At 51.9% G+C, this 24,836-nt stretch overlaps 1 protein-coding gene across 1 annotated transcript; it reads right to left on the bottom strand.

Moving 5' to 3' along the window:
- Nucleotides 1–1,325: 1,325 nt before the first annotated feature.
- On the bottom strand, nt 1,326–24,239 carry LOC144468780 (uncharacterized). The gene is made up of 7 exons (XM_078178486.1): nt 23,658–24,239; nt 22,994–23,224; nt 12,631–12,744; nt 12,203–12,304; nt 3,444–3,644; nt 2,967–3,155; nt 1,326–2,633 (listed from the first exon to the last, which is right to left on the bottom strand). The coding sequence occupies exons 1-7, from the start codon at nt 23,965–23,967 to the stop codon at nt 1,915–1,917; spliced, it is 1,866 nt and encodes a 621-aa protein (XP_078034612.1). The 5' UTR covers nt 23,968–24,239; the 3' UTR covers nt 1,326–1,914.
- Nucleotides 24,240–24,836: the final 597 nt, after the last annotated feature.

The raw sequence follows: 24,836 nt of genomic DNA, 5'->3' as shown, positions 1-24,836 counted from the left end.
TTAATCCAGAAATGTTTGCCGAAGCTCCAGAAACGATAGAGATCGCAATCGAATCCCGTAACCGACGAAAATAAATCGTTTACAATTTAGCACGTGAAGGCCGGCGAACGTAATAATAACGGCAATTAAAGAGCGCAATCCGGCGACGAAAATTCGCGAGCCCGAATTACAGCGTCGCCGCGTGAATTTTTGGTATCCTTTCGGATCGGCCGATAACGCGCGGAATGTTTACCGGTCGTAATTAGCGGCGTGTCGCATTTTCACCGGGCGAGCGGTGAACAAGCGGACCGTGTGAATGGATCGGCCCCCGGGAAAGATTCATGGAGACGCGACCCCCCTGGCGGCATTATTGCTCATTTGACCGGCCGCGCATCGGAAAATAATGTAGAAAATTGTTTTGCGGTCTTTTTATCTCGATTTCATGGACGCGGCTGAACGGCCGCGGTGATAGGCAACTGCATGACCGAGCGCCCCGCCGAGGGGGCGAGGGGTTGGAAAACGCAGAGAGGGGCCGGGGGGATGAGGGGGGGGGGGGGGAGGGCGCCAGCGTGTGGCGGAGAGGTGGGGGGGGGGGGGGGGGGGGGGGCGCTTTGTGTGTCCCATCAATCACGCGGACCTTTTCACCGAGCGGATATCGGGCCTGCCCGTTTTTGCGTGCGGTGCATCCCTCTCGATTGCAATCGCGGCGAATTATTGAATCTGCTGCATCTCGTCTGTCCGGATTAGGTTGGGTTAGTTCGCACTCGTCCCCGACTTCCCTTGGCGGTCCACGATCCTCCCATAACGGAGGCCCGAACCATTTTCCGAAATACTTTGCCCCCACCATCCCCCGGCCGTCGATTCCTTACCGATTTTCTGCTGGGACACTCTGCCTCCTCTCGCTCCGATTTTTCCTAATTCCATGGAACAGCAGCTCTCGAACAATAATTGCTCGTGGAATTGAAAATTTTCTTCCCTAACTTCTCTTTAAATCCTCGTTGAAATTAGATGGACTTCGTAGGAAAATATCGAATCGTTGTCAATTGCGCCTATCGCTTCAGGGTTCGGTAAAAATCACGGAACAAAATAAATCCTTAAAACGGTCGATTATTTGCATTGAATCTTCGGTCGTTGACGTTCGATAAAAATTTTGTACGCGTCTCGGAAACAAAGAGACGTTCTCCAATGAAAACACGGTGCGCCAGAAAAATACTCGATGGTACTTACAGCAGTAAGGTATCCACGGATCCTGGATTCGCCTGCGTAAGAAGATGGTCATTGATGGAACGGATGATATTACTTTATTTGACGACGTACTTAAACAGTGAAAGATTTCGTTTGCCAGGTGTCAGTCACGCTCCCACGCGATCGAGCGCGTCGCGTCTTCGATCGCTCGTATCTCCTCGTACAAAAAAAAAGAGAGGATCGATGCGGAGGCGTGACTCGACCAGGACGTGGAATCCTTAGGACTTGTGATATTTACAACACGGTTCGCAGTCTCGTCGGACAGAGACCGAACGATTCCCATCGCACAGGCTCCTCGATTGCTCCATTCCTCATAAAACTCCGGTCACGTTGTTGCACCCCGTGCGACGAGGATCGTCGCTAAACGACAATCGGTTGGTGCTTAACACGTACGTTTAGCCTAGGTAATAATTGGACGCCGCTTATATGTACATACTATACGAACGTAAACCCTGGTTAGTCCTCGAGTCCTTGATAGGTCCCAGCCGAAGGACCAGGCGCTAAGCATTCGCGGTCGCTAACCCTGACTGAGGGCGCTGTACATTCGAATACGGAAATCGCTGCCGACCAGCCTAGCTCGGCGGTGTCGAGCTCGATCGAGACCCCGAGAAGTTCGCCGAGACGGTCTAGCCTCTGAAAAGATTCGGACGAGCTGAGAGTCCAGGTGGCGCCTGGACGCTACCGCGATCCTTAATAAGGTCTCCAGACGTGCCTAGGCTTGGGCGTCCTCTCTCTTCTAGGCCTGACGGCATCCCTTTCGACGTCGGTGTCGTCGTCCTTCTTCCTGGTGGTCAAATCCTGTCCCACGTTCTCCTTGTCCTGACCCCGCTTCGTGCTGAGGTCCACGGTGCCCTCGAGACGGATCTTCACGGACAGCTGATCTCTCCGCGGCAGCTGATCGTCGCTGGTCGCCTCCTGATCGTTCGAGTTTTCCATGCTGGGCCGCAGGTGGACAGAGTTCTGGAAGGACGCGTCATTCGTCGCGTCCTCGGCGTCGCTCCTGGCTGGGGAGATCCTCGGGGAGTCCTGCTCCGGCAGCGAGTCGTCGCTCCTCACCCTGTCCCTCGTCTGCTCGTACTCGTTCCTGTCGTCTACTTCTATGCTTCCGTCGGGACTGTCCAGCCCCGATCTTCGTAGCACGTCCTGGTCGTCGTCACGCTGTTTCTCTTCTTTCAGACCGGTCTCCGGACTGTTGCTGGTGCTGCGAAGCTTCCTGAGCTCCTCCAGCCTGGCCTGGTCCGGCCTCTGCAACCGCTGCTGTGCCATTCTCAACGCCAGAGCGTGCCATTCCGGTTCCAGCATGTACTGTTGCGTGTGGTACAGAGGGTTGTAGAGCCAAGACGATTGCGGCAACAGCGGCGCGAATATCGACCCGAAGATGGACCCTGTGGCTCCGAGGAGGTGCAGACCTGTTGTTAGAACGACAGTCAGTTTTCTCGTTGACGGATCTTTGCCGGAGGAGCTGGCCAAGGAACGCGGTATTTGGAATCTAGGGGATCGTTGAAGGAGGTTGGTACTTCCGTGGATTTTCAGGATCCGATGGGTTTCATTGGTTAAGCGCTTACGCGATTATGCGTCGTCTTATATATTAATCGTTGGTGCAGCACATATTTTACATTCTAAACAGTTTGAAAGAAAGTGAACTGGGAACGGTAACGAACGGTTCGAGTTCCGGACAACGGAGAGAAAAATCCGCAATCCAGCGTAAGATTGCGAGAAGAGAAAAGGAAGAGAAAGAATACCTTGGAAATGAGAGTGATGTCCGGAGGGGCTCGGAGTCGTGGTGGTGGTGGTGGTGGTCTCGGCCGGTGGTGTGGGCGCCGCGACGGTGGCCGTCGTGAGCAAACCTGGTCCAGAATTGCCAGGTGACGAGGTCGGCGTCACTTCCCTCACGGAGACGCTGATTGGACCCAGATCGTTTCTGGACGACTCTTTAAAAAGATTCGTAGTCTACCGTTAACGAACGCACACCGTCTGTCGATTTATCCGCGATGGGATTCGTTGGCAACAAAGGGAAGAAAATGATTCGACGTCTCAAATCATTTTCTTAAGTTCCTTAAACTTAAATTTATCATAGATTTAATCATATCTTGGACTTTATTAAAATTAGGGTAAACGCAAATATAAAATAATATGTATTTTATTGTAGGAAAGGGAGAAGGTTCCACGAAAACTATGTCGGCTCTTCGAGACACTGATAAAGAAAGTTAGGCTCTTACCGGTGTTTGGTCCAGGCAGTCTGGGAGATCTCTGCTCGATGCTGTGATGGAAGGGATTGAAGGCCGACGCACCAGCTGCAGGTGGATGTGTATGCGAATGGTGACCGGGAGGCGGCGGAAGACAGTGCGGTGGCAGAGACCCTCGAGGCAGTCCACCCCACCCTTGGCTGGCTCCTTGCTCCAGGCCCAGGTGTTGCAAGCCTGTGCAATCGAACAGATCTGAAATTATGTCTGTCAGGTAGCTCGAGAGCCGCCTAAGTCTTCGAATAGCAGAGGGACCAATCAGGACGATACAATACATGCGGAAGGAAATTTTATTTTCAATCGAGGAATAAATATCAGGACAAATTTTTGGGAGGGGAGGGGGACTATTTGAATCGAACATTATCATGTGTTATTTCCAGACTGCGGAAGAGGAGAAACCACATTGAGCGAGACGCAGAAACATTAAAGATTCGAGTACGTGTTGCGCTAAGTAGAATGGGTTTGCCATCGGTCGGACAATCTTTGCGGACGTCTTGAAACAAATTTTTAACAGAATCTGACATTGATATAATTTGTTTCGTACCTACAGTGGATTCTATTTCGTTGCATTTCATTCCATTTTAATTTATTTTATCCTACTTCATTCTATTTTATTTTATCGTACTTTATTCTATTCAATTCTACTTCATCCTATTTCATCGAATTTCAACCTATTCCATACTATTTCATTCTGTGCCATTCTATTTCATTCCATGCCACTCTCTTTCATCCTATTTCATTCTAATTGATTCCATTTTATTATATTTCAGTTTGCTTCGTCCTATTTTATTCCATTTAACGAGGCGAAATTTCCAAAGTTTTCTGGAGATTCGCTGACCAACGGGGAGGGTCAAGGAGCAGTCAATCAAAGTGACAGACGCAGCACGTGATCCCGAAACGCCCACGCGGTCAAGCGCCGCGATAAACAATCCCGGAACGTTCATTAGAAAAAATTGGTGATCGTGAGCGGGTTTCGGAACGGCCGTATAACGTCAGACGGACAAACGGATCGTCGCGGGTGACAGACGTAGCAACAGAAAGCGCGTGCTTCCCTTTGACGGAGCTACCGTTTGACGTGGATGGACAGTTAAATTTATCCAATAGAGAATAGAGGAACGATCGATCATCTTTTTTCAGTGGGTGGCCAATACCGCGGGGCCACGGGGCGGCGGAAAGGGTCGCCCCCGTGTGTGCAGGTATGCAATTAAATCCACGACATCCGAAGAATTAATCTGTTCGAGCGCGATTACAGTGGTCGGCGGCCGCCGTGCCATTCGGCTCTTTGTCCGAGAAAACGAAAATTCGAAACGGGGGAAATCCGGTCTCTCGAAGAGACCCCGCGAGACTTTTCCATCGGTCGGGAAGTTTCACCACCCACCCCCCGCGCTCTGGGAAGAAACCCGGCGAATTTCTAATAACCGCGGGGAAAAGAAGCAGCGAGAGAGACTGGGAAGTTACGAAACCGCGGAGAAACGAGTGTCCGCGAACGGCGTCGGCCCTCCGGGGACGGCAGGGTGGTAAAGAAAGAAGTAAAAGCGAAGCCGTAGTCATCGGTATGGTATCGGTTTTTCGAAACACCTTGATCAATAGCAGATTATACCGTCATCTGTGCGGGGCAGTTTAAAAATTCCGTGAAAGCTCCGAAGCCACCGGGCTGCGGGGGTGGGGATCCGCGGCGGGGCGGCAGATAGGGGAGGTTGTGGAAGAGCGGTGGGGATGCTGGTCCGGTCACTGGAACGTGGGCGTGGCGGCTCGCCGCACGGCCCGCCGTGATTGGACCAGCCGGCATCCCCACCGAGCCGGCCGGGAACACCGGTGGGAATGGAAAAAGCTCGGTAGGGGACGAAGGGGTGATTTTTAAGCTCTCTTTAAGCCGAGCTTGCCAGAGAGGACACCACTATCTCGCGTTCTACCACACCGGCGTGGTACGGCGAGCCAGCCCAGCTGGTAGCTCGCATGCCGAAAGAAAGGGGGTGCTCGATGCGGGGTGCCACGGGAGCAGCGGGCGAGAGAAAGCTTGTAGCTGCAGCTACTTTATGAGGGGATTAAGAAAACGATAAGAGGCGCGCGAAAGCTGCGCTGCCTGCGAGCTTAAGGAGCCAAAGGGTTTCCGTGTACCTGATGCGCCGTTAGCGCGGACTTTGCCGGGGCTGCTGGAATCTGCCGGCGATTTTTCATCCCCCCCACTCGCGCATCGAGAGATCTCCTCATATTAAAGCGACCGCCGTTCTCCTTATTTCGCGATGATATTCGTTTCTCGGCGCGGAATTCGTTTCTCCGGGGCTCTATCGTCGAGAAGGCATTTTCGTTTTCAAGGGGTTGCGAGGCTCATCGGCAGTTCGGCGGGGAATGATTTCGGCGTTTGACAGCGGCTCGTAACACACTTTCAATTTAATAAACCCCCCCAAAACGCCCGGCACCCTCTTACGTTCTGCTCTCGCGTTCCGGGACGGGGGTCGGGGCGCCGCGCCGCGCCGCGCCGCGCCGGGCGATAATTCCGAAAACAAATGAAGACTAATGAGGGGAGAACCTGGGCGAGATCTCTGAAAGAGTCGGTGGGAATGAGACGGAACGCGCGGAGAGAGCTGAAAGGGTTCAAGGAGCCGCTACCCTTTAAGGGGTGAGAAATGTTAAGCTTAAACGTTACGGCCGTAGGGTTAGTTGCCTTTATGTGTGCCTTCCGCCGGGCCACCGAAGCTTTAAGGGATGATGTATTATCGAGCAGCATGCTCAAAATGTGCTAGGTTATTCTGGCCGCGACGCGCTCCGCCTGTGTCAATGTTACGCCCCGACCCGTGACACATTTAATTATGAATCCTGGCGAAAGACTGTCGCGATTAATTACGCACTCGTGTGCCAGAATATTCTAAAGAAATCATTACGCATAAAGGAAAACGAGATTTTTTTATTGAAATCGATGCCGGGGCAAGTTTTATATTTGTGCCGAAAGAAACCGGAAGCCTCGACTAACAAATGGAATAAAAATCGGCAAACAGCCTTTGAATCGATCGAATGGGAACGTAGATTTTTAGGAACGTGAGAGAGCAACGTCTACCAGTTTTACCGTGCTTCCGTAGACTGAAAAATGTTTGGCAAGAGAATAAACAAAAGCTTGAAGATTCCTTTGTTTCGCGTGGAACGGAGAGGGTTGTAGAACGAGAAAGAGAATGGGAAAGAGACGTAGGAGGCGAGCGAGAACGAGAAGGGAGATCGCGTCTGTCACGCCTAGAAGAGGGCCGTCGGCAGGGCAAGTTAAGGGGCGTTTAAAGACGTTGGGCTAAAGTCGGACGGGCGCCTCCGACAGTAAAGAGTAAAGCCGGTCGTTCGGGGGTTGCTCGCTTAAAACCCCTCCGCTCGGCAGCCAGAGATACATAATAAATTAATTCGCGTATTTTCCTGTCCTCCTTATCTATTCAAATCTATGCAAAACAGGAGTTAAAACGCCCTTCTTACTCTTAAGGCGTTAACCCTTGTGGAGCCAGCTAGCGCGAAACCCTCTCCTCTCCCTCTTTTCAGCTTCTTCTCTAAAACCACCCCCCTCCCCCCCGTCACCTCTCCGGCACCTCCCCCCGCTCGGTACTCTGGGTGCCTCGAACCGACCTCATCCCCCTTTCCCGCGTTCTAGCCTCTCACTACCCGACGGTAGGATGTCTTTGCACACCCACCCTTTGCGCCCGTTCTCATTATCGCGTCGCAGCAACCCCTAAAATGCCACCCTGGAAAGGTCCCTGGCACCGATCTAAGCTCTACGAGGAGATATTTCGAGAAAGGACGAGAAAATTGCTGTCTCTCTTGCTCCCTGTACCCTCTCTCTCTCCCTCTCTCTCTCTCGCATCACCGCGTTTCTCCCTTCCTTCCGCCGGTCGTCTCTCGGCCGCTCTCCCTCCCTCCCACGACCTTTTCCTTCTCTTATTTACGCTTGCATCCTCTTTGAAGTTACGAACGCGGATAAAAACGACGAACTTTTCGAAACGCTCATTGTGCGCCGGCTATTCTCCCCGGGTCACGTCCCCGTGTAATTCCAATTTTATTTCTCCCCGAGACGATCTCGCGTGGGCGGGATTAAAAATTGACAGGTTTCGCCCTCGAGTCTCGCAACGTCGAATCCGAAGCCGCGCGCGTCTTTAGATTTTTTTTTTTCGAAACCATCCGCGAATCGTTTTAGAACGTCGAAAGACGGGGGCGCGCGCCCGCGCTCCGGGGATTTGTATTTATTTCGGGGCTGGACTTAATTCGACGGAACCCTCCGCATCCCCCCCCCCCCCCCCCCCCCCCCCCCCCGGTTTAATGGAAATCGATAGAAGGAAGGAATTACAAATCAATGCCGCCGCCGTGTAAATTCGGCGAATTGATCCAAGCCCCCCTGGCGTCTTTATGGGTTTTTGTGTCACCGATATAGCGGGGAAGACGACGCCGGGCGGGCGCGAGGGGGGACGAAGAAGAACGGCGCAGGGTATCATTAGTTACCGTCGCCTCCGCCGAAAGGTTCTGGTCACCGGGTCTGATTAAAAGACGGGGACACACCCGGGGACCGCCCTCGCAAGACACGCAGGAGGGTGAAATGTGACGCGAATTTAAAGGATCCGCCCGTGATTTGACGCTGGGGTGGACAACCCTTAAAAAGGGAACCTTTAAGGATCCGGCACCGCACTCCTGAAGGGTTACTCGGTTTTCCGTGTACGTGAAAAGGCCCCTTTACGGACCACCGGAGGACGCGACTTCTTTGAAAACCACCCCCCCCCCCCCCCTCTCGGCCATCCCCACCCATACAAATCCTACCGTCCGTGTAGATCTCAAAGGAATATTATTCATTAATTTTTCTAGCCTTCGGCTACCTTTCGCGGAAACATGCTCCCAAACAAACAACCCTTTGCGACAAGTATTCGACTCTGAAAATTATTTATCAAGAGTTTATAATAATCCACTTAAAAAAAGGCTGGCCGAGCAGTGCGAAGGGGTGGGTTCCCGAAGGGAAAAACTTCTTGAATGTACTGCGAAACGATCCGAGAACGGAACGACAGTTTTAAACGGAACGTTCCTAACAATCTCCCCCAAATGAGGTAAAGGCCACCTTATTGAAACAGGGGTTGCGATTTTTCCGGTGCTCCCCCGACCACCGGCAGGCGGTTAATTGACACTGGAGGGTGGAATCAAGGGGGTCGAAGAGGAGGGGGGGGGGGGGGCAGCGGGAATCGAGCTGCGCGAGCTGTTCTTGTTAACTCGAATCTCTCCTGGCGCTCGCGATTTTTCATCCCCTTAGCCAGACTGACAAAGACCGCCTCTCGGGAGGCACGTGATCAGGGTGTTTTCGCTCCTGGACAATCTCAGCCAGGATCTTTCGCCTGTTGCCAGTCACCGGATACATTAATTCCCGTCCTGCCGACGAGCATTCCGCCTTTTCAACATTTCTCCTATATGCAAATGGATTCCCGAAGACGAGCAGATAACGCGGAGGAGTGGCGTTGATGGATGCAGAACACAAGTGCTTGGCTCGCGTCGATTTTAGATAAATACTAAATCATTGCCAAACGCAAGTATAATCCTTTAGACATGAAATAATTTAATGAAGGAAAGATACCGAAAGAATCAAGAATAATCTAATCATGTAGAAAGCAAGTACTCTGCATCCCTCGTATTTTATTTTATTTTCGGATAAAAATTGTGAAAAAATTTCCGGTGGAATAATGAATTCGATGACAATGCGCATCGAGAGTTGCAGCCTCGATTATGCAGAACGATGCGACCAAAGTGGCCGAACAGAAGCCAGTGTGCCGGACTCCTCGGTCCTCAGGGTAGACCATAAAATTGAGGAGGGCGGCCCCTCGAGGTAGGCCCGAACGAAATTTAATAACATCCCCCTAGTTACACCTCAATGGGCACCTTAACAACCCCTGCTCGGGTTAGCCAGCCGTCTCTCGCAGTTTTCCCTTACACCCTCGCCGGGGCTCCTTATCAACCCCACCGGCGAAGATATCTAATAAACCAGCTCTCGAGACGCGTCTTTATCCGCGCAGCGATACCGAAGCGGTTCCACCGTATGGGCGGCGGAAGTTCAAAAGCTGGCCGACTGACCCCACCGCGAACTGGACGGAGGCGCAACCTGTGCGCCGACCGGCGAACTACCCAACGAAAGGGTTGAAAAACTGCTGGACAACCCCGCGGAATAAACCGATCGATATGCGGGTGATGTCGGTCGCGACTGCGACAACGTGCACGACCCAGTTTCACGCGTGCACGTGTCGCCGTTGACGGCCAATCGAACATCTTCTCGCAGGGGTGGTCACCGGCAGTCTGCAGACCGTGTCCCGGCATAGATAATTGATGAAACACGGACTAGATCAACACTGGTAGATGGTAAAAGGTATAAACGATTTTTTTATGTGCGGCAAAAATGCGACGAATAATTTCTCCCTATATCGCTGTAGTTGAAACATTCGTAGGGTGGTTCCTGCAAACTTTATAACACGTTCTCGGAGTTTAACGATGGTTCGCGAGAGGGAAAATATTTTAAGCATTTCTGATAACGTCGCAAATAAGCTATCTATTTAATTATTCTCCGACGAAGTCGTACGAGTTGGTGCGAATGAAAATTGCGAACTGACAGCGGGCGGAGATCCCGTAGGTTGAATTTTGTATCTCTGAATGTCGCCGAGGAACAGCTCAGAGTTCGCTGCATAATGCGGAGTAGATCAAGCTACTTTGCGAGCGGCGAGCGGATCAAGTGGCTGTTTATGAGGAATAACGATAGTGAGGAGCTTCTAAGCGCGGACTTTTGAGCGCTTACGTCATCTGGAACACCTACACACATCGGTCCTCCCAACGCCCCTCAACTGCGACACACAGCTCGACGTCCAAAAATCGTGAACCCCGAACAAGAAAACAGTCTCGAGTGAAAATGATCGAGCCGTAAGATCGACGCGAGGCTCTCGATTCTTCGACCGCAGGTGTGGCGACGGCTAGACACGGAACACGGCAAACTCTTGTTCCCTTATAATTGAATTTGCCTTAGTTGCACGGCCGCGCGACGCGACGCGACGGGAGGCTGTGCGGCGCTTCCGCTCGCGATTACCGTGAAACAATTTTATGCAGCCGGCTCGGAAATTGTTGCGTCCGTCCTCGTTAGCTGAAATTACGGTGAAAATCTGAAGGAAAGAACGAGGCGAAGTCGTCGGAGAAGAGAGCCTGCGCCGGGCGCGGCACCGTCGGTCCTTGATTGAGTAGACCACGGGGGATGGGGACGCGAGGGGGGTCGGACGGGGGGCCCGGGGAGGGGGGGTCGACAGGCCGGTCGGAAAAAGGGGGTGGCCGCGTAGGATGGGACGAGAAATCGACGGCAGGACTGCTACTCCACACCGCCGCCCCGGCAGGCGGGGGGGAACGAGGGGGGAACAGGGGGATCGGGGGATCGGGTAGGGGGGGAGGGGCCGAGCGGCTCGGCAGGGAGAGAAGCTCCGTTAAGCCGCTTATCATGCCGAAACAATACACTGTCGGTGCACCAGTATCAGTACCCGACCCTCGCTGCTCGAGGCTAGTCCCATCAAAATTTCGAGCTTCCGAACGAATTTGAATTGGAATCCGTGCCGCCGAACTAGCCTGTCGATGCTACGGAAAAACCCTTTGGAAATTTCGCTCGCCTGCTCGACGCGGACCGGCGACGACAGTCTGTTACCGTGATTTGATAGAAATAGAATACCTTCCCGGATTTCGGGGGTGGTTTTTGGCTCCTGGACCGGCCTCCGGATGGAAATTCGAATTCTGCGCGACTTGCGGGTCGATCGCAGCCCCGAATCCTGACCGTTCGTCAATGGCCTGTCACCCCCGGAAAAATGTTGCACAGCTCTTTCCCGCATTCGATGAATTTTTCGCCAAGTGGCGCACAGGTCGGCCATTAGTCCGACATTGAGGAAAATTACTGTTCCCAGATCGATAAGTACGAGGAAGAATATCGTACCCGGAATCGCTGCGCCTTGACGCGGCTTCTAAAAATTCCTGAACTACCAGCGAACCTTCTCGCGCTCCCTACGAACAATTTTAAGTCGCCGAGATGATTAAACGTTCCGAGCAAAAAATAAAAACGCCCGACGTTTCCAAATGTTCAGATCCAAGGATTACAGTTGCCAGACTATTTCTGGGAAAATGGTGTCGGGACTCGCCTGCCGATCATCGTCGGTATCTAGACTGTTAATGGCACGCGTGTCGTCGAGCGAAGTCCGGAATTTCGCCGTCAGCCAGGCGAGGAGCACGAACGGCGAACAGAGCGAACAGCGATGCAAAGTTTCCGCGAAGAGTGAACGTAAGTAGAAGCGTCGCGCGTCGGCAAACGAAAAGGCGGAGAGAGAGCCGCCTCGCCGCGCCGTCGCCCGGGGTTTAATCAGAGTCTTCTCCACTTAGACGCCCGGTGGCAAAACCCAATTTTGAGTCGGTGCCTGCCGACGCTCAATTTTGACACCCTTCGTAGCCACGAAGCCGGAGAGCGCGCGCGGCGCGACGCGACGCGCCGAACCGTCCCTGGCGAGGACGTGAAAGGCGGCCTCTGCTTCCATGGGGAATGATAGGCGACGAAGGGAGAGGGCTTTGCAAACTTAGTTACCCGACGACTCGCGACCGTAGGAAGCCGTAGGACACACCGTAGGAAACCGTAGGATACGTCCTAGGAAACCGAAGGCTCGGCGGACTGGGCAGGTACGGCGGGCTAGGGAAAGCTAGTCGACCGGAGACGATTCGAGGCCACTTACCGGACAGCTTGAATCCCAGCGGGTCCTGAGGGTGGCCGAAAGGAAACGGCCGGGGCCCAAAATGGAACGGATGAAAGGCCTGGTGTCCTGCAATGAATGGATCTAATATCAGCGAATGGAATACCCTATTCTCCCCGTGTTGCGTCTCCATCTACCCTAAAATCGATGCTGATCAAGGGAGAATACAGCGATCGCGGCGATTCTGGGACACGAGTCGACGATCTCCAAAAATTGTGCCAATCCCAAAAACCAACGAGATCGATTGAAAATACTCGGAGAGTCTGTCCTCCAGTCCCCGAATCTCCCGATCGCCTCGAATCAAGAGCGAAGACTGCAGTTGCGATAATTCCACAACTTCTAAACTCTTGATGTCGAAAGTAATTAGAAAGTTAGGCGTCGCTTACCTACGGATGGTAAGAACCACTCACTTGTCTTGGACCTCGGTTCCCTGGGTCCGTCGACGGTGACCTTGATCGCTTTCGACAGCGTGGCTACCTGGGGCGGCGAGGTCTGCAGCATGATCGTCAGGGTGAAACTTTTCCCTGAAACGAAAATCGGAAGTGAGAAAACGGAAGCGGTGCGCGGCCGGAATTATCGCCCGGTGGTAAAACGAAATGGCCAGGTGCTCCCGGCGGGGGTGGCCGTTCGTTTTCTGGCGGCTGGTCCCGATATTAGAAACCGTGGTGCCGAGTTCCCTTGGTTTCGCGGCACCTCTATTATTCAGAATCAATCCGACCGACTCGCTAAGAGACGCTCGCGCTAGCACGGGATCCTCGGACGCTGTGGTCGAAATTTTAGATCAGGATCCAGAATTCTGTTAGCTCAGTTTTAGCTAACAACTGACGTTTTAAGGGTGGACGTTTCGACCAAATACGAAGACCATTTTTAACACCTGGACATACGATACTAGATGGTACAATATTAAACAAATTTTCTATTCGCAATTTCAATCAATACAATTTCAAACGCTTTCTCCAACATTCGATCGAGCTTGCTCTAAATTGTCAGCCACGTTTGCATCCATCTCCGATTTCCACGGTCCCTGGCCGAATCAACCCACCTGGCACAATATTCACCAGAGTAGAGCAGAGTAAAGATTTTGCAAATCCCGTCGACGGAAACAGTTTTTTCGGAATTCGTTGTTGCGGAGTTTCGCCCGCAAATGGAATTTGTTTCGAGGGATGAATCAATAGAGAAACAGAAAGTCCTGGGTGTCGCACGGCAAACATCCCCCATCGTCCTCGGCCACCCCTGCAATCGCTTTCGACTAAATGTCTTCCCCTTTCTCCTTTTTCTGCCGCGGGAAACGCGGCCAACTGTTCGCGCGAGCGAAACGGCAATGCGCGCGGGGTGCGCTCGCTGGAAACAAAACACAAATGTGCCGGAAGTAAGGGGGTTGAACGAGTGGCGCCGCCGCGTCGATGTTTGGCCTGAATCGGCCGGAATATGTTAATGTCGGGGACGCTAAACGCGAGAGAGCCCACCGCCACCCCCGCGCAGAAATATACGCGGGGCCGCTTGTCACGCGCGATTTCGTCGTTCCACCTTTCCGCGATATTTTTACCGAACGATTCAGATGCCTGGTCGGATCGGTGACCGACGGGGATGCAACACCCCTTCCCGCTCCCTGTTCGCTTTCGCGATCGAATTTCGCGGCCCGAAGTGATCGCTTGTTGTCGTTGATACCTCAAATTAGGCTGTCTCTTCTCTGATTATTAAACTTCATAGTTTTGTAAATTTTTTGAAACCGAATGTTGCAAAAAGATTGCAAATATTTTCTGCATCTTTTGGAAAATTATTTTTAATATGTCACAGAGTTCAAAGAAAGTACCGTGAAAAGTAAAATTAAATAAAAGAGTGCAGCGAGTTTCTGAATATTATTCAGAAATTTATAAAACGTTTGCGGGATAAATAAATTGTGAAACTGAAACGTGCGGATAATGGTTAACGAGGAATTGTAAGTTGCCGAACATTTTTCCGCAAAACTGCCCCCAAGGGCGATAAAAAGGGGTAACAGCAGTTTCGAATGCTATTTTATATCGTGTTAAAAATCGAACTGATTTTTCACGTCGAAACGAGTCGAAGAATTTCTTTCGGGCGAAGTGAAAAATGCCGGTGGTAAAACAAGAGCCGGCACTTAGGCGCGTTCTCGCGCTACGACCGTGAAGTTATACGGCTTATAATGGGGTCGGAGTGCGTATATGCACGCGGTTGCGTAGTTTTATTTTATGGTGGCGCGGCTTGGACGGCAAACGACCGCGTTTTTACGGTGAACCACGACATTTAACCGGCTTACCGCCATCGTCCAACGAAATATTCCGGCCCCCGGCCTCGCGTACCGTACCACGGCCAGAGGGAAACGTGTTCTATCGCGTGGCAGCTTCTAGATTGATGCTTGAATCCTTCAAACTGTTTCCAGCCACTTCCTTCCTGCACTGAAATTTTGTTTTCCCCTCCTGTTTCCGGCTGACGTATTTCCCAACAAATTTTCTTTCGCGTTTAATCAGAGAACGAAATCTCGTTCGAAATTCCTCGGTTTAGCGATTTAAAACAATTTTCAAATCCAAATTTTTCTTTTCTTTCGGTGGAACTCGATTTGGCGTAATTCAATCGTGACGAGAATTTTTCAAAGTTTAAACTGTCTCACGAGATAAATTATATACGAATATTCTTTTAAAAAGATTTATAAAAAATAAACTGTTGAAAACAATGCAGCTCTGATCGCTTTTTCCGCGAACGGTAATCGCGTTCGACGATTATTCGAAGCGGTTTTAGAATTCCGAGAATGGAAAAGGCGATGATAAAAATTGAACGTTGAACGGTGCGAGGTTGTTTTCTGGTTGACGGAAAAGTGTGGGACGAAATCGCGGAAAACTGCTCGAAACGGAGAGATTTGAAGGGCGTGGGCGTAGGGCTAACGAGGGCAAAGTTTATTGCCGGTGCGGTGTCAGATCCGTGATGGCGGTACGGGCGCGAATCGAGGGTGATGGCAGGCGTTTTGAGGGTGTTTATGAGGCATTATGTGTAACTCGCTGGAAGAACGATCCTCCCCCTTGAGGTCTGTTGCCCTCCACCTGCCTACGCTCGCCGAAATCGTAATTCGTTGCGTGTTAAACGGCGGCTTTCCAGGCATCAATCTGCGCCCGAAAATTTATTCGTTCCCCGTTGCAGGTACGAGGTACGCCTCGAATCTCGCGCTATTTCTCAACTCATTTGCGAATTCAACGACACCCTGCTGCTATTCTTTTCCATTCAAAACTCCTGCCTCAACTCTGCGACGTGTTACAAATATTTTAACGAAATTTATTTACGACTCGATACAGGGATTAAATATTGGAAAACTTTCTAAGTAAAACAGCTTCCGTGCTTTGTTCTAAATCCGGAGCGTCAAAAGTAAAGACCGGTTAAGTTCTGGTCTCTTAAACAAACGATCTTTCCGAGTAGATTGAAAAAGGTGCAGTCTCGCAGTCGGTAGACATTGATGGCAGTTGAAACAGGATAGGAGAGCAATGTTAACGTAGAATCGCATTTACGTCCCGACGCTTAGATTCCATCGGATTATTCACCGTTTTCCCTGTTAAAAGACCGGTCGGGACTTTTTTGTGTCTGCCGAAAAGAAAAGTATGTATAATGCCGGGCGCGTTTATGGGCTGACGATAGTCCGCGGCCATTTGCCTGACAAGGATTTGCACACCGCGAGAAGACACGAGAGCGCTCGCGTACACCCTAAGTTTGCCCAGGGATCATGCAGTGTTAAAAACTCCCCTGTTTGCCGGCGAGGCGAGCTGCGAGGGTGGCTCCGGATCGTTATTTCAGAGTGTTTGTCGTGTTTTAAGATTCTGACGTTTTGACTGGCCGAATCCGCGACGTTGCGAGCTAGCATCGACGGCCGGGAACGATCGCGAGCCGTCGGCCGGAAGTCCGACCACTTGCGAGATACTTTTCTTATCAATATTCATCGCAATCGACCAAACAACCACCTAAACGTCGTTCAACGCCGACCAGGCAGGAACGATGTACTTCGAAATTCATTTCCTTATCCTCGGGAAACGATAAGTCAAATTGTGCAAAGTATAATCATAGAGAAAATTGTCTCCGTTCTCAAGAAATTGAAAGAATAAAGTCCTTCTACAAAAAAATTGTACGATTAAGAAGCTCAAGACTCAAAAATACTCGATCATTTTTAGAGGCTAGAGGCTTGTTGGAATTAATAAATTCAATTTGTTGTCTGTGAGAACTAACTTTAAATCATCTGAGACGTAATTATCCAATAAAATCCAGGCCACGCAACTTGCGACGCAAAGCCGCATAACACAAAGATGGTTCTATCGATGGGACGTATCAATGTAAAAAGCGTCGTTAAGCGGGCAAGGACTGACAATTTCTACTTATCAGCTCGTTGTCGTTTGTCTACTTATCTGTATTAAAAAGGTCTCGTCAAATTGAAAGGCAGACGACGGGCTGGATCGTTAATCCATGCAAGAATGATCCCCGGACGAAAGGAGAGATCACCGGGGACTACGACAGTGGAAACGCGATTCAGAACGAGGCAGAACGAGGCAGAAACGTGGCGGAGCGAGGCGGAACGAGGCAGAAAGAGGCTCGATCGGATCGGTTCGATGGGGGGGAGGGCCAATCGACGGGGTAAAGAGGGACGAGAAATCTTCGGAGGCACGGGGGCAGACTCGTCGGCGTCGGCGTCGGCGTCGGTGTCGGCGTCGAGCGTAGGATTCATCGGAGCGTTGCGAAAAAGCTCCAGGAAAAACGTGGAGAGCGTGGAATTAGCATATGTAAAAAGAAACAGACCGGGCACGCCGGGCACGGAGGACGACCGTAGGAGGCCAGCACGAAAAATAATGTTTAATCGGTAGAAAATCTCGGCGCAGTCATCCGCCCCGTAGAACTGCTGCTCCCCCACACGCGCTCGCCCCCCCCCCCCCCCCCCCAGAGTCTCATCCTCCGAGCCCACCCCTCCGCGCCCTGCCCGCGATCCTTTACTTGAAAGAGGGCTAGACTTTTTAATTTTTAATTGGGAAAAAACGTCGCCGAGGTGGTCGAGGGAATCCACACCGGTCCGGCACGCGGATTTCAACGACGTATCGCGCCGGGTTCCGGTGTCCACCCTCGTGCCGCCAAGGAACACCCTCTCTCGAAATCAGCTTTACATTTTTTTTCGATTTCCGGAGCTTTCCATTGGCGGATTTTCAAAGTCTTCGAGATTTTTGAGTCGTCAGCCTTTGTGAAACGATTTTCATATCCGCGCAAAGAGTTTTCGATCTTCGTCTCCCTTCGCAGATTAGAGAATACTCGCGCTGAGACAATTTTTTGAATTTTTGTCTTTCGGGCTCGAGACCGTCGATGTTTCGGTGTTCGGATAGTGGACGGAGGATGATCCGGGTATTCGGATCGTTCTCGATCCAGTAATTAGGCCACAACGGTTTCCTCGGGAGACCCGCAGGAAATTGATTCGCCACGGGGGTGCAGTCTTCGCCACGCGGCAATTAATTAAAGCAGGGGGGGAGCGCAGTTTCGCGTAAGTCACGCACGATCGACACGGAATTTCGAGGATCGCAACAGCTGTTCGGCAACTGGCGGCCGACGGGGCGCGTTTTAGAGGTCCATGAAAAAGAGCGACGACCCTCTTCAACGTCGCGCGGGCCTTTACGACTTATTAAATCATTCCGGGAGTCTAAGTTTTCCTTACGACGGCTCGAGAAATCCGGACGGGAGGAGGAGGAGGAGGACGAGGAGGACGAGAGGCCGGGAGCGAAACGCTTGCAGTCGCGGTCATCGTATAAATTTCTGAGGAATAGACGCGGCTGGACCGAACTCGACCCTACAAAATTCAGACTGAAACGACCATCCCCTGAGAAGGAAACAAATCATGTACGGAAATCGGGGCTCTACAAAACTCGGTCTTGCGTTCTCCCTAGAAAAGCCTGACTCCTCGAAGAACAAAAGTATCCTGAGAAATGCTCCGAGTAAAACGCGGATCGGGAATTCTTCGACAAGAGCAAAATAATGTTAGAAACGCGTCTCCTCGCGACCTAACGACTGCTAATCCCGGAATGCAGCAACGATAACTCAGCATCGCGGAGGGGCCGGGGAGTTCTCGGAATCGGTAAACAAGCTCGAAGATCAAGGGATCGAGAGAGGCGACGGCGGGAGGGGGGAGCCGATGGAAGAAAATCGCGTGAATCACGATCTAAAAAGCGTCGGTATCGCGGGGGTGGGTCGGGGCGCGGGGTCCGACGGGGTCGCAGATTCGAGGACGGGGGCGAGACGCGTAGAATCCATTGCGCGAGGACATCGGTCAGGATCTGGCTGTCGATAGCTCGAGCTTTGCCTCGGATTCTCGCGCTCTCCTGCGTCGCGTATACCTCGCGGGGCCTGGGCACGTCATAAAACACAGGTAACTCCGGTATTTATGTCCGTCGTTTTTACGGGCGTCGCTGGCCACCGGCTCCCAGCGCAGCCAAAACCTACATACGCGCGCACAAGCTCGCGTCTCGCCGCTGCCTCGTGACTCCTAGCAGTCGGAGCCTGACGCTAATCCCTGTCGGGGAACGAAAGGGGTGGCCGAGTGATATACGCCTCTGCGCCGCTATGATAATATTCCTCCCTCCCTGCCCCCGCGGCGCGCCCCCATCTCCGCAAGACCGCCCTTTTGTTTCGCGACTCTCTCTCTGCCAGCGACGGCAGCGTCGAGCGACTCTTCCATCGCGCGACGATGAAACCGGCTGCCAACGCGGAGACACCGGCTCTGCAATCGTCTCTGGGACTTGTCAGCAGGACTACCGGGGCCCCGGCGACACTTTCACGCTTGCCACTTCTCGCCACTTCTCGCCGAACCGTGGAATCCTCGACGGAGCGATCAGGAAACCCTGAGAGCGCTCTGCTTTCTTCGTTCGTCTCTTTAAATTCGGAGATCTCAAGAATTCTATAGAATTGAACATTTAGGCACGCTTTTAATCGTCCGGCGTTTTACCGAAGCTTCCAAAATTTAGTACGCAACAGGCCAATCGCCGTGTTAAATAGGAAATGGAAATTTATATTTATCGCGGGCCAACGTTTGACGAGCAAATATTAGCGACGAGTAAATCGAGTTCAATTTCGGTCTAAAACGAATTCGTAACGAGTTTAAAAATAAGCAGTCCAGCTCGAAGTTGCGGCCGGAAATATCGCGGAGGGGCGAAGGGACGAGGCGCGAGCGATTTCTGAGAGCGATGGCATCGCGAAGGTAATCGACGGCGCGAGCGAAACCTTTGCCGCGGGAAAATGGGACGGGCGAGAACAGGCTCGACGGGAACAGTAATCGATTAACACCGATCGCGCGCCGCCTTTTTTTCCGCGGCACTATCGGCCGATTAAGAGGTGTTGGATATCATCGAGCGCGGGACATGGGTAGAATCCCGTGGTCCAGGCGGCGCGGCTCATTTCAATTTTTGCGAGCAACGCTCTCACCGCTCATCTCGACTAAAATCATTCCTCATCCGCATTCGCGATATTAAATTGGCATGGGGAAGCCCGCGAGCGAGCATGGAACAAATATTTGCCCCAAAATGGTCAGCGCGCGTGGGCCGCGTGCAAAATAACGGAGGCGCAAAAAACGGGGAAAAATGTACACCGGGAATCGGTATATGAAGCGGCCGACGCCGCCGTTGCCGTTGCCGCCGCCGCGGCCGCGGCCGCTGCCAACGACTCGTCTCCTAGCGGTATTATGCACGGATACGCGACGTGACTACCTGGCAAACATCATAAATTTTCGATTTATTTAGCAAATCTGTTTGCCGGGCTACGTAGATGATAACGATTGCCCTCTGCAGCCCGTTCGACCACCCCTGGCTCGCTTTATCGGCGATCGGCGATCGGCAACGATCGGACGGATCGCGCGAATCGTTCTGCTGGTAGACAGGCTACACGTTTTACCGGGCTGATTTGCTTTAGGATGTTCTTTTTCAAAGGCCGTGCTACCTTCGTTGAACACTTTGAGCCTCGTTTAAAAGGGACGATCAAATATCGATAACGAAACGATTCAATCATATTTTCGAGTTGGTGGAAATTAATAGAACCAAAAGGCGACGGGTTCGAGGCGAGATAATTGCCAGGATTAAGTCAGTATGCTCTCTTCTCATGCTGACAACAATGCAAGTTATTTTTCATTCGTTCAATTAAACAATACATAAACGAAAGCTTAAATTTTCACTATTCACGGAGTGAAATTATAAACGAAATCAAACTTTCGTGACTGCTTGCTATATCTTTTTTTGCTAGGTATTTATTATCGCTAGACTGGGATTATTAAAGCAAAATTTATCTTATAAAAACAGTCGTTCTTCTATGAACAATACGATAGAGATTTTTCTAAAAATTGTTGGAAGATAAAAGTCTGTCGACGAAGAAACTGCGCGTCTTCGAAAGTTTCGCACGAGAAGCAAACTCGCCTAATAATCTGTCGCCGTTCCGTGAACCCTCGCCGTTCGATCTTGGCCCTCGCCGCGTGGAAGCGACCCTTGTCGCGGAACAATCAAGACCGTCGAACGGTTTTCACAAGTTTTTCGGTGAAATTCGTCGAATGAGGAGGATATCGCGGATATATAGGGAATCACGGAATAGAACGGCGCTCTCTCGCCGGGTGGGTGGCCGCGAGGGGTGGGCGGCGTAGGCCGAGGGGTGGGTGTGGGTGGATGGGAGTAGAGTGGTTGGCTGTAAGCGGCTTTGGTTTCCATGGCAGTAAGCCCTCATTACTGTATTACGGGCAGCCCCTAACTACCAGCCGTACGCAACGATTTGCCTCTAGAACCTCTATGAGGGTGACGGATCATGCAAGATTGTTTTCCGCGTGTCCGGGAAACGCCGATATTCCAATCTGCCGGAAATATTTCCGCCGCGGGATCGTGTCGGGGACCGTGCTGCGAGCTCTTCCGAGCCAGAGCCAGTGATCCTCCAGTGAGGCCACCGCCTTCGACGGATCCCCCCCCAAGTGACGAGACGATCCCGGAGAAAAAAAAAACTGTGCGCGCCGTTCTCCGTAAACAACTTCGGTGGAAACCAGCTCCGGAAAGATCGTAAAAATATTTACAAATTTACACGGCGTCTCCCTAGACGGGGAAAAAAAAGGCTGGCACTTAAACCGCCGCCGTTTAACTCTCGCCCCGTAGCCGGAGGGTGGGTCGGCCGACGTCGAAGAGGAAGATCGTCGATATCGCGGACCCCGCAATTTCCTTTTCCAATTTGCCATAAACAAGTCCCGACCAGCGCAGCCCCTCGTTAACCGACTACCAGGTTCGTGACTGCTCTCTTGAAAGTCGCGAAGAAGAAGTCGAAGAAGGCGGGGGTGGTGGTGATGGTGGTGGTGGTGGTGGTGGGATGTCGCGTCGGTGCAACTCGGTCGAATTAAAGGAATTAAAGGGCGCCTCGTTACTCGTATCTCCGCCGATCCTTGCCACCCTCTTTGGTCGGCCAGGGGTCGGAAAAAAAACAGACGGAGACCGAAAGAAGAAGAAGAAGAAGAACGAAGGGGAGAGGAAGACGGAGATGGGGGTCGAGGGGGGGACCAAGAGAACGTCCTGCGAGAAACGTTTGCATTAAGAGTCCGTAATGGCGGCGATTATTGGCGCGCATTATTCAGAGACCCACGGAACGTCCCCCCGCTCTTGATTTTTCTCTTCCCAGAGATCGGCTGCTGCCGGCTCCGGCCTCCGCAGTCCTCCTTCTCTGTGTAGGTCGTTCTCCTTTTTCCGCGGGACTCAAGGAACGCTGAATTATTGAAACGCGGAGAGGCGGGAATTAAAAAATCTCCGCGACGCGACGCGGCGATGGGCGACGTCGGCAACGACGGCGACGACGGCGACGACGGCGACGACGGCGACGGCCGAGATATCGAGTCACGGTATTTGCCGGGTGAATTAAAAATGAGGATGAAACGAGGGGGCCAGGTGGGCTACGCTCGCCCCGTCCAAGGAAAAACGAGGCCATCAGTCGGCCCACCGACTTAATGTACCGACCTCTGAATCATTTAACAACAGCCGACCTGGAAAGCTTTCTTCGGGCTGCGAGCGGCCGATCGACGCACGCTTTTCGATCGCCCCTTCTTGATGCACCCCCTGCTCTGCCGTGCCCTTAGGGTAATTGTTTGGTTGTCTGGTAATGGGATAGCTGGGATACTGGAAAAGAAATCGCGAGGAAGGCTGTGTTCGTTCGAGAGGGCTTGTCGGAAATGGAAAGCGGAGGCGAAGTTTGTGGATGAAAAGCTGGGTTTCAAACAAATGCAGATTTCAGATTGATATTTAATGTGGATCGGATGTGGATCGAATCTGAATTTTTTCAAGTCCAAGTTTGAGGATATTCGACTAGACCTTGGTCAGGATTAAATTCTGTTTGAACTCGGTCTGGTTACGTTGATCTCAGATAAGTATCAACTGATTATAGGCTTCGGTTTGATCTAGGCTCGATGCCCGTCAAAATTAAGCCTGAACTTGAAGGTGTCGAGTTTGGATAAACTCGAGCTGACCCTCGATCGAATTTCAATTCAGTTGGGAACGGATTTGAAAAGGTTTGAATCAATGCGACGATACTCTTGTTTAAAGGGAAGCTGTGCCAGGCTTGCTTTTCACTCGAGTCAAGTGCGAACCACGTTGAAATTGAGTTAGACTTCGAATTCAGCCGAAATTAGGTCCACTCTTGGTTTGAATCGAGTTTGAATGAAGTTGGAATCAGATCTGTGGCAGATTCGCTGCAGTTTGAGCTGTCTGGCTCGCGACAAAGGTACGAAAGGCAAAAATATCTTACCTCGACCGCTTCTGCCGACGAACCTGAGGTCGTTGAATTTCGCGACCTGGTTCTTCATCACCGCGGTGGAATTCCGCAATTCTGCACAGCAATTCTCGTCGTTGCCTGCACGCACCGTCACCAGTGTCCCGTCACCGACGTCGCCCAGGGCTACCACTTTAAACGCTACCGGAAGCGTCTTGTTCGACCTCCAGTGTGCTGGTAGCACCGTGCAAACCACGTGCGGGGAGCCTGTCGACAAACACCGTTGCCAAAAATTCTCAATACGCGTCGATCACTCTGTAACGCGCTAACTAAAAAATTAACCGAGCATTCTATACGAGAATAAATCCGAGATCGCTTGACAATTTTTACCAATTGCGTTTACTATTTTATAAAAAAAACCTCCGCTGGACGGATGGTACTACATTTTAATTGAAAAATATCGCGGATGTATTTACTGAAAAAGGCAAATACAGTTCCAAAATATTCTCCCGATATCGCAACGTGGGAAGAGCCTGTTTCCAACGCGAAAACAGTTGCACATGGTCAAATGTGTCCGACTTTTCATGAATAAAATAAGACGAGTTTCTTCTACGAATTGGGATAAAAATTCGTTTGAAACGAGACTTCTGTGAATCGGAGACTAGAGCAACGAATGTTTAAAAAATCATTTTCGTCTCACCTGTCCGCACCAGTTCGCCAGGATGCTCGGCGAACAGTCCATCCAAGGTCCTCTCGGCGAGCAGGTCCGCGGTGATGGCATAGTCGGACAAGTTGTTGGCGGCGGCGGTTCCTTGCGGCGGGACCTCGTTGGCCAGGTGCATCCTTCTCCTCAAAGACGATGTCCTGGTCCTTCGAATCCTCGGCCCACCGATCTGGTGCACCGAGCTCGCTTGGTGGGCCTGGTGACCGTTCCTCAGCAGCCTCGGGTCCGGATAGTCTAAGCCTGGAGGCCGATCCTCGGGGCGTGCATCTCGTAAAGGATTCGTCATGAGCACGGGATCATCGGCCTCTTCCTTCGGAATGTCCTCGAGCTGTCCGACAACCCGGCTCTCTTTCGACGCAATCGTCCTCCCGAACCTTGCACACGGAAACTCAAACGGAAAACCTTGAACCGAACCGAACAACCGACTCACTGGACACTCGAAAGGATGCTTTGCGAAGAATATCTCTGGTTTTCGAAGAGTTCTGGCGCTCCGATTTTCGGAGAATTGCCTCCGCGAGCCGCAAGTCGGCTAGTTAATTAAGCCGATGAAGCGTTTCGATCAGGATCGACGCATTCTCCTCGAGGAGGAGGAGCACACACTCGGCGGCGGCGGCGGCACGCGCGGCTCCGCGTGGCCCAAGGACGACCCTTTGATCCTTATTTCATTATCCCGCGAACGGAGCCGGGGGCAGCGGCAGCCGTTTGCAAATTCTTCCTCGTCTCTCGATTGCCAAGTCGCGGGGAAAATTCGTTTTATTGGAACCGACGTCGGGTCGGCCCCTCGTCCTTCCTCCCCCGTCCCACGATTTCTTTGATCGTCTGCCCCGCCGCCAAGTCCTCCGCCACTTTTGCAATCGCGTTCGATCGACTTCTCATCGGCGAGACATCGGAAGAAAACGCGGCCTCGATCAACCGCTAATAACCACACCGACACCCTCTAACAGGTGTTAACTCCGGACCCCGGATCATCGAGTCCCGCGGAACAACACTGACCCCACGTAGACACCATCGTCCCTCGCTAAATCATCTCACTCTCTGTCCCCTGCAGTCACCGACAGTCCGATTCACCGACAGCCCCGACCACCGACAGTGGACCACGCGGTCGAACTCTTCGGGCACCAAACAATTTTGTCGCGTAAATTCTTCGACGCGGTT

This window comes from Augochlora pura, chromosome 4 (assembly GCF_028453695.1).
Source record: "Augochlora pura isolate Apur16 chromosome 4, APUR_v2.2.1, whole genome shotgun sequence".
Classification (NCBI taxonomy): Eukaryota; Metazoa; Arthropoda; class Insecta; order Hymenoptera; family Halictidae; genus Augochlora; species Augochlora pura.
This window is presented reverse-complemented; position numbering and strand designations above follow the sequence as displayed.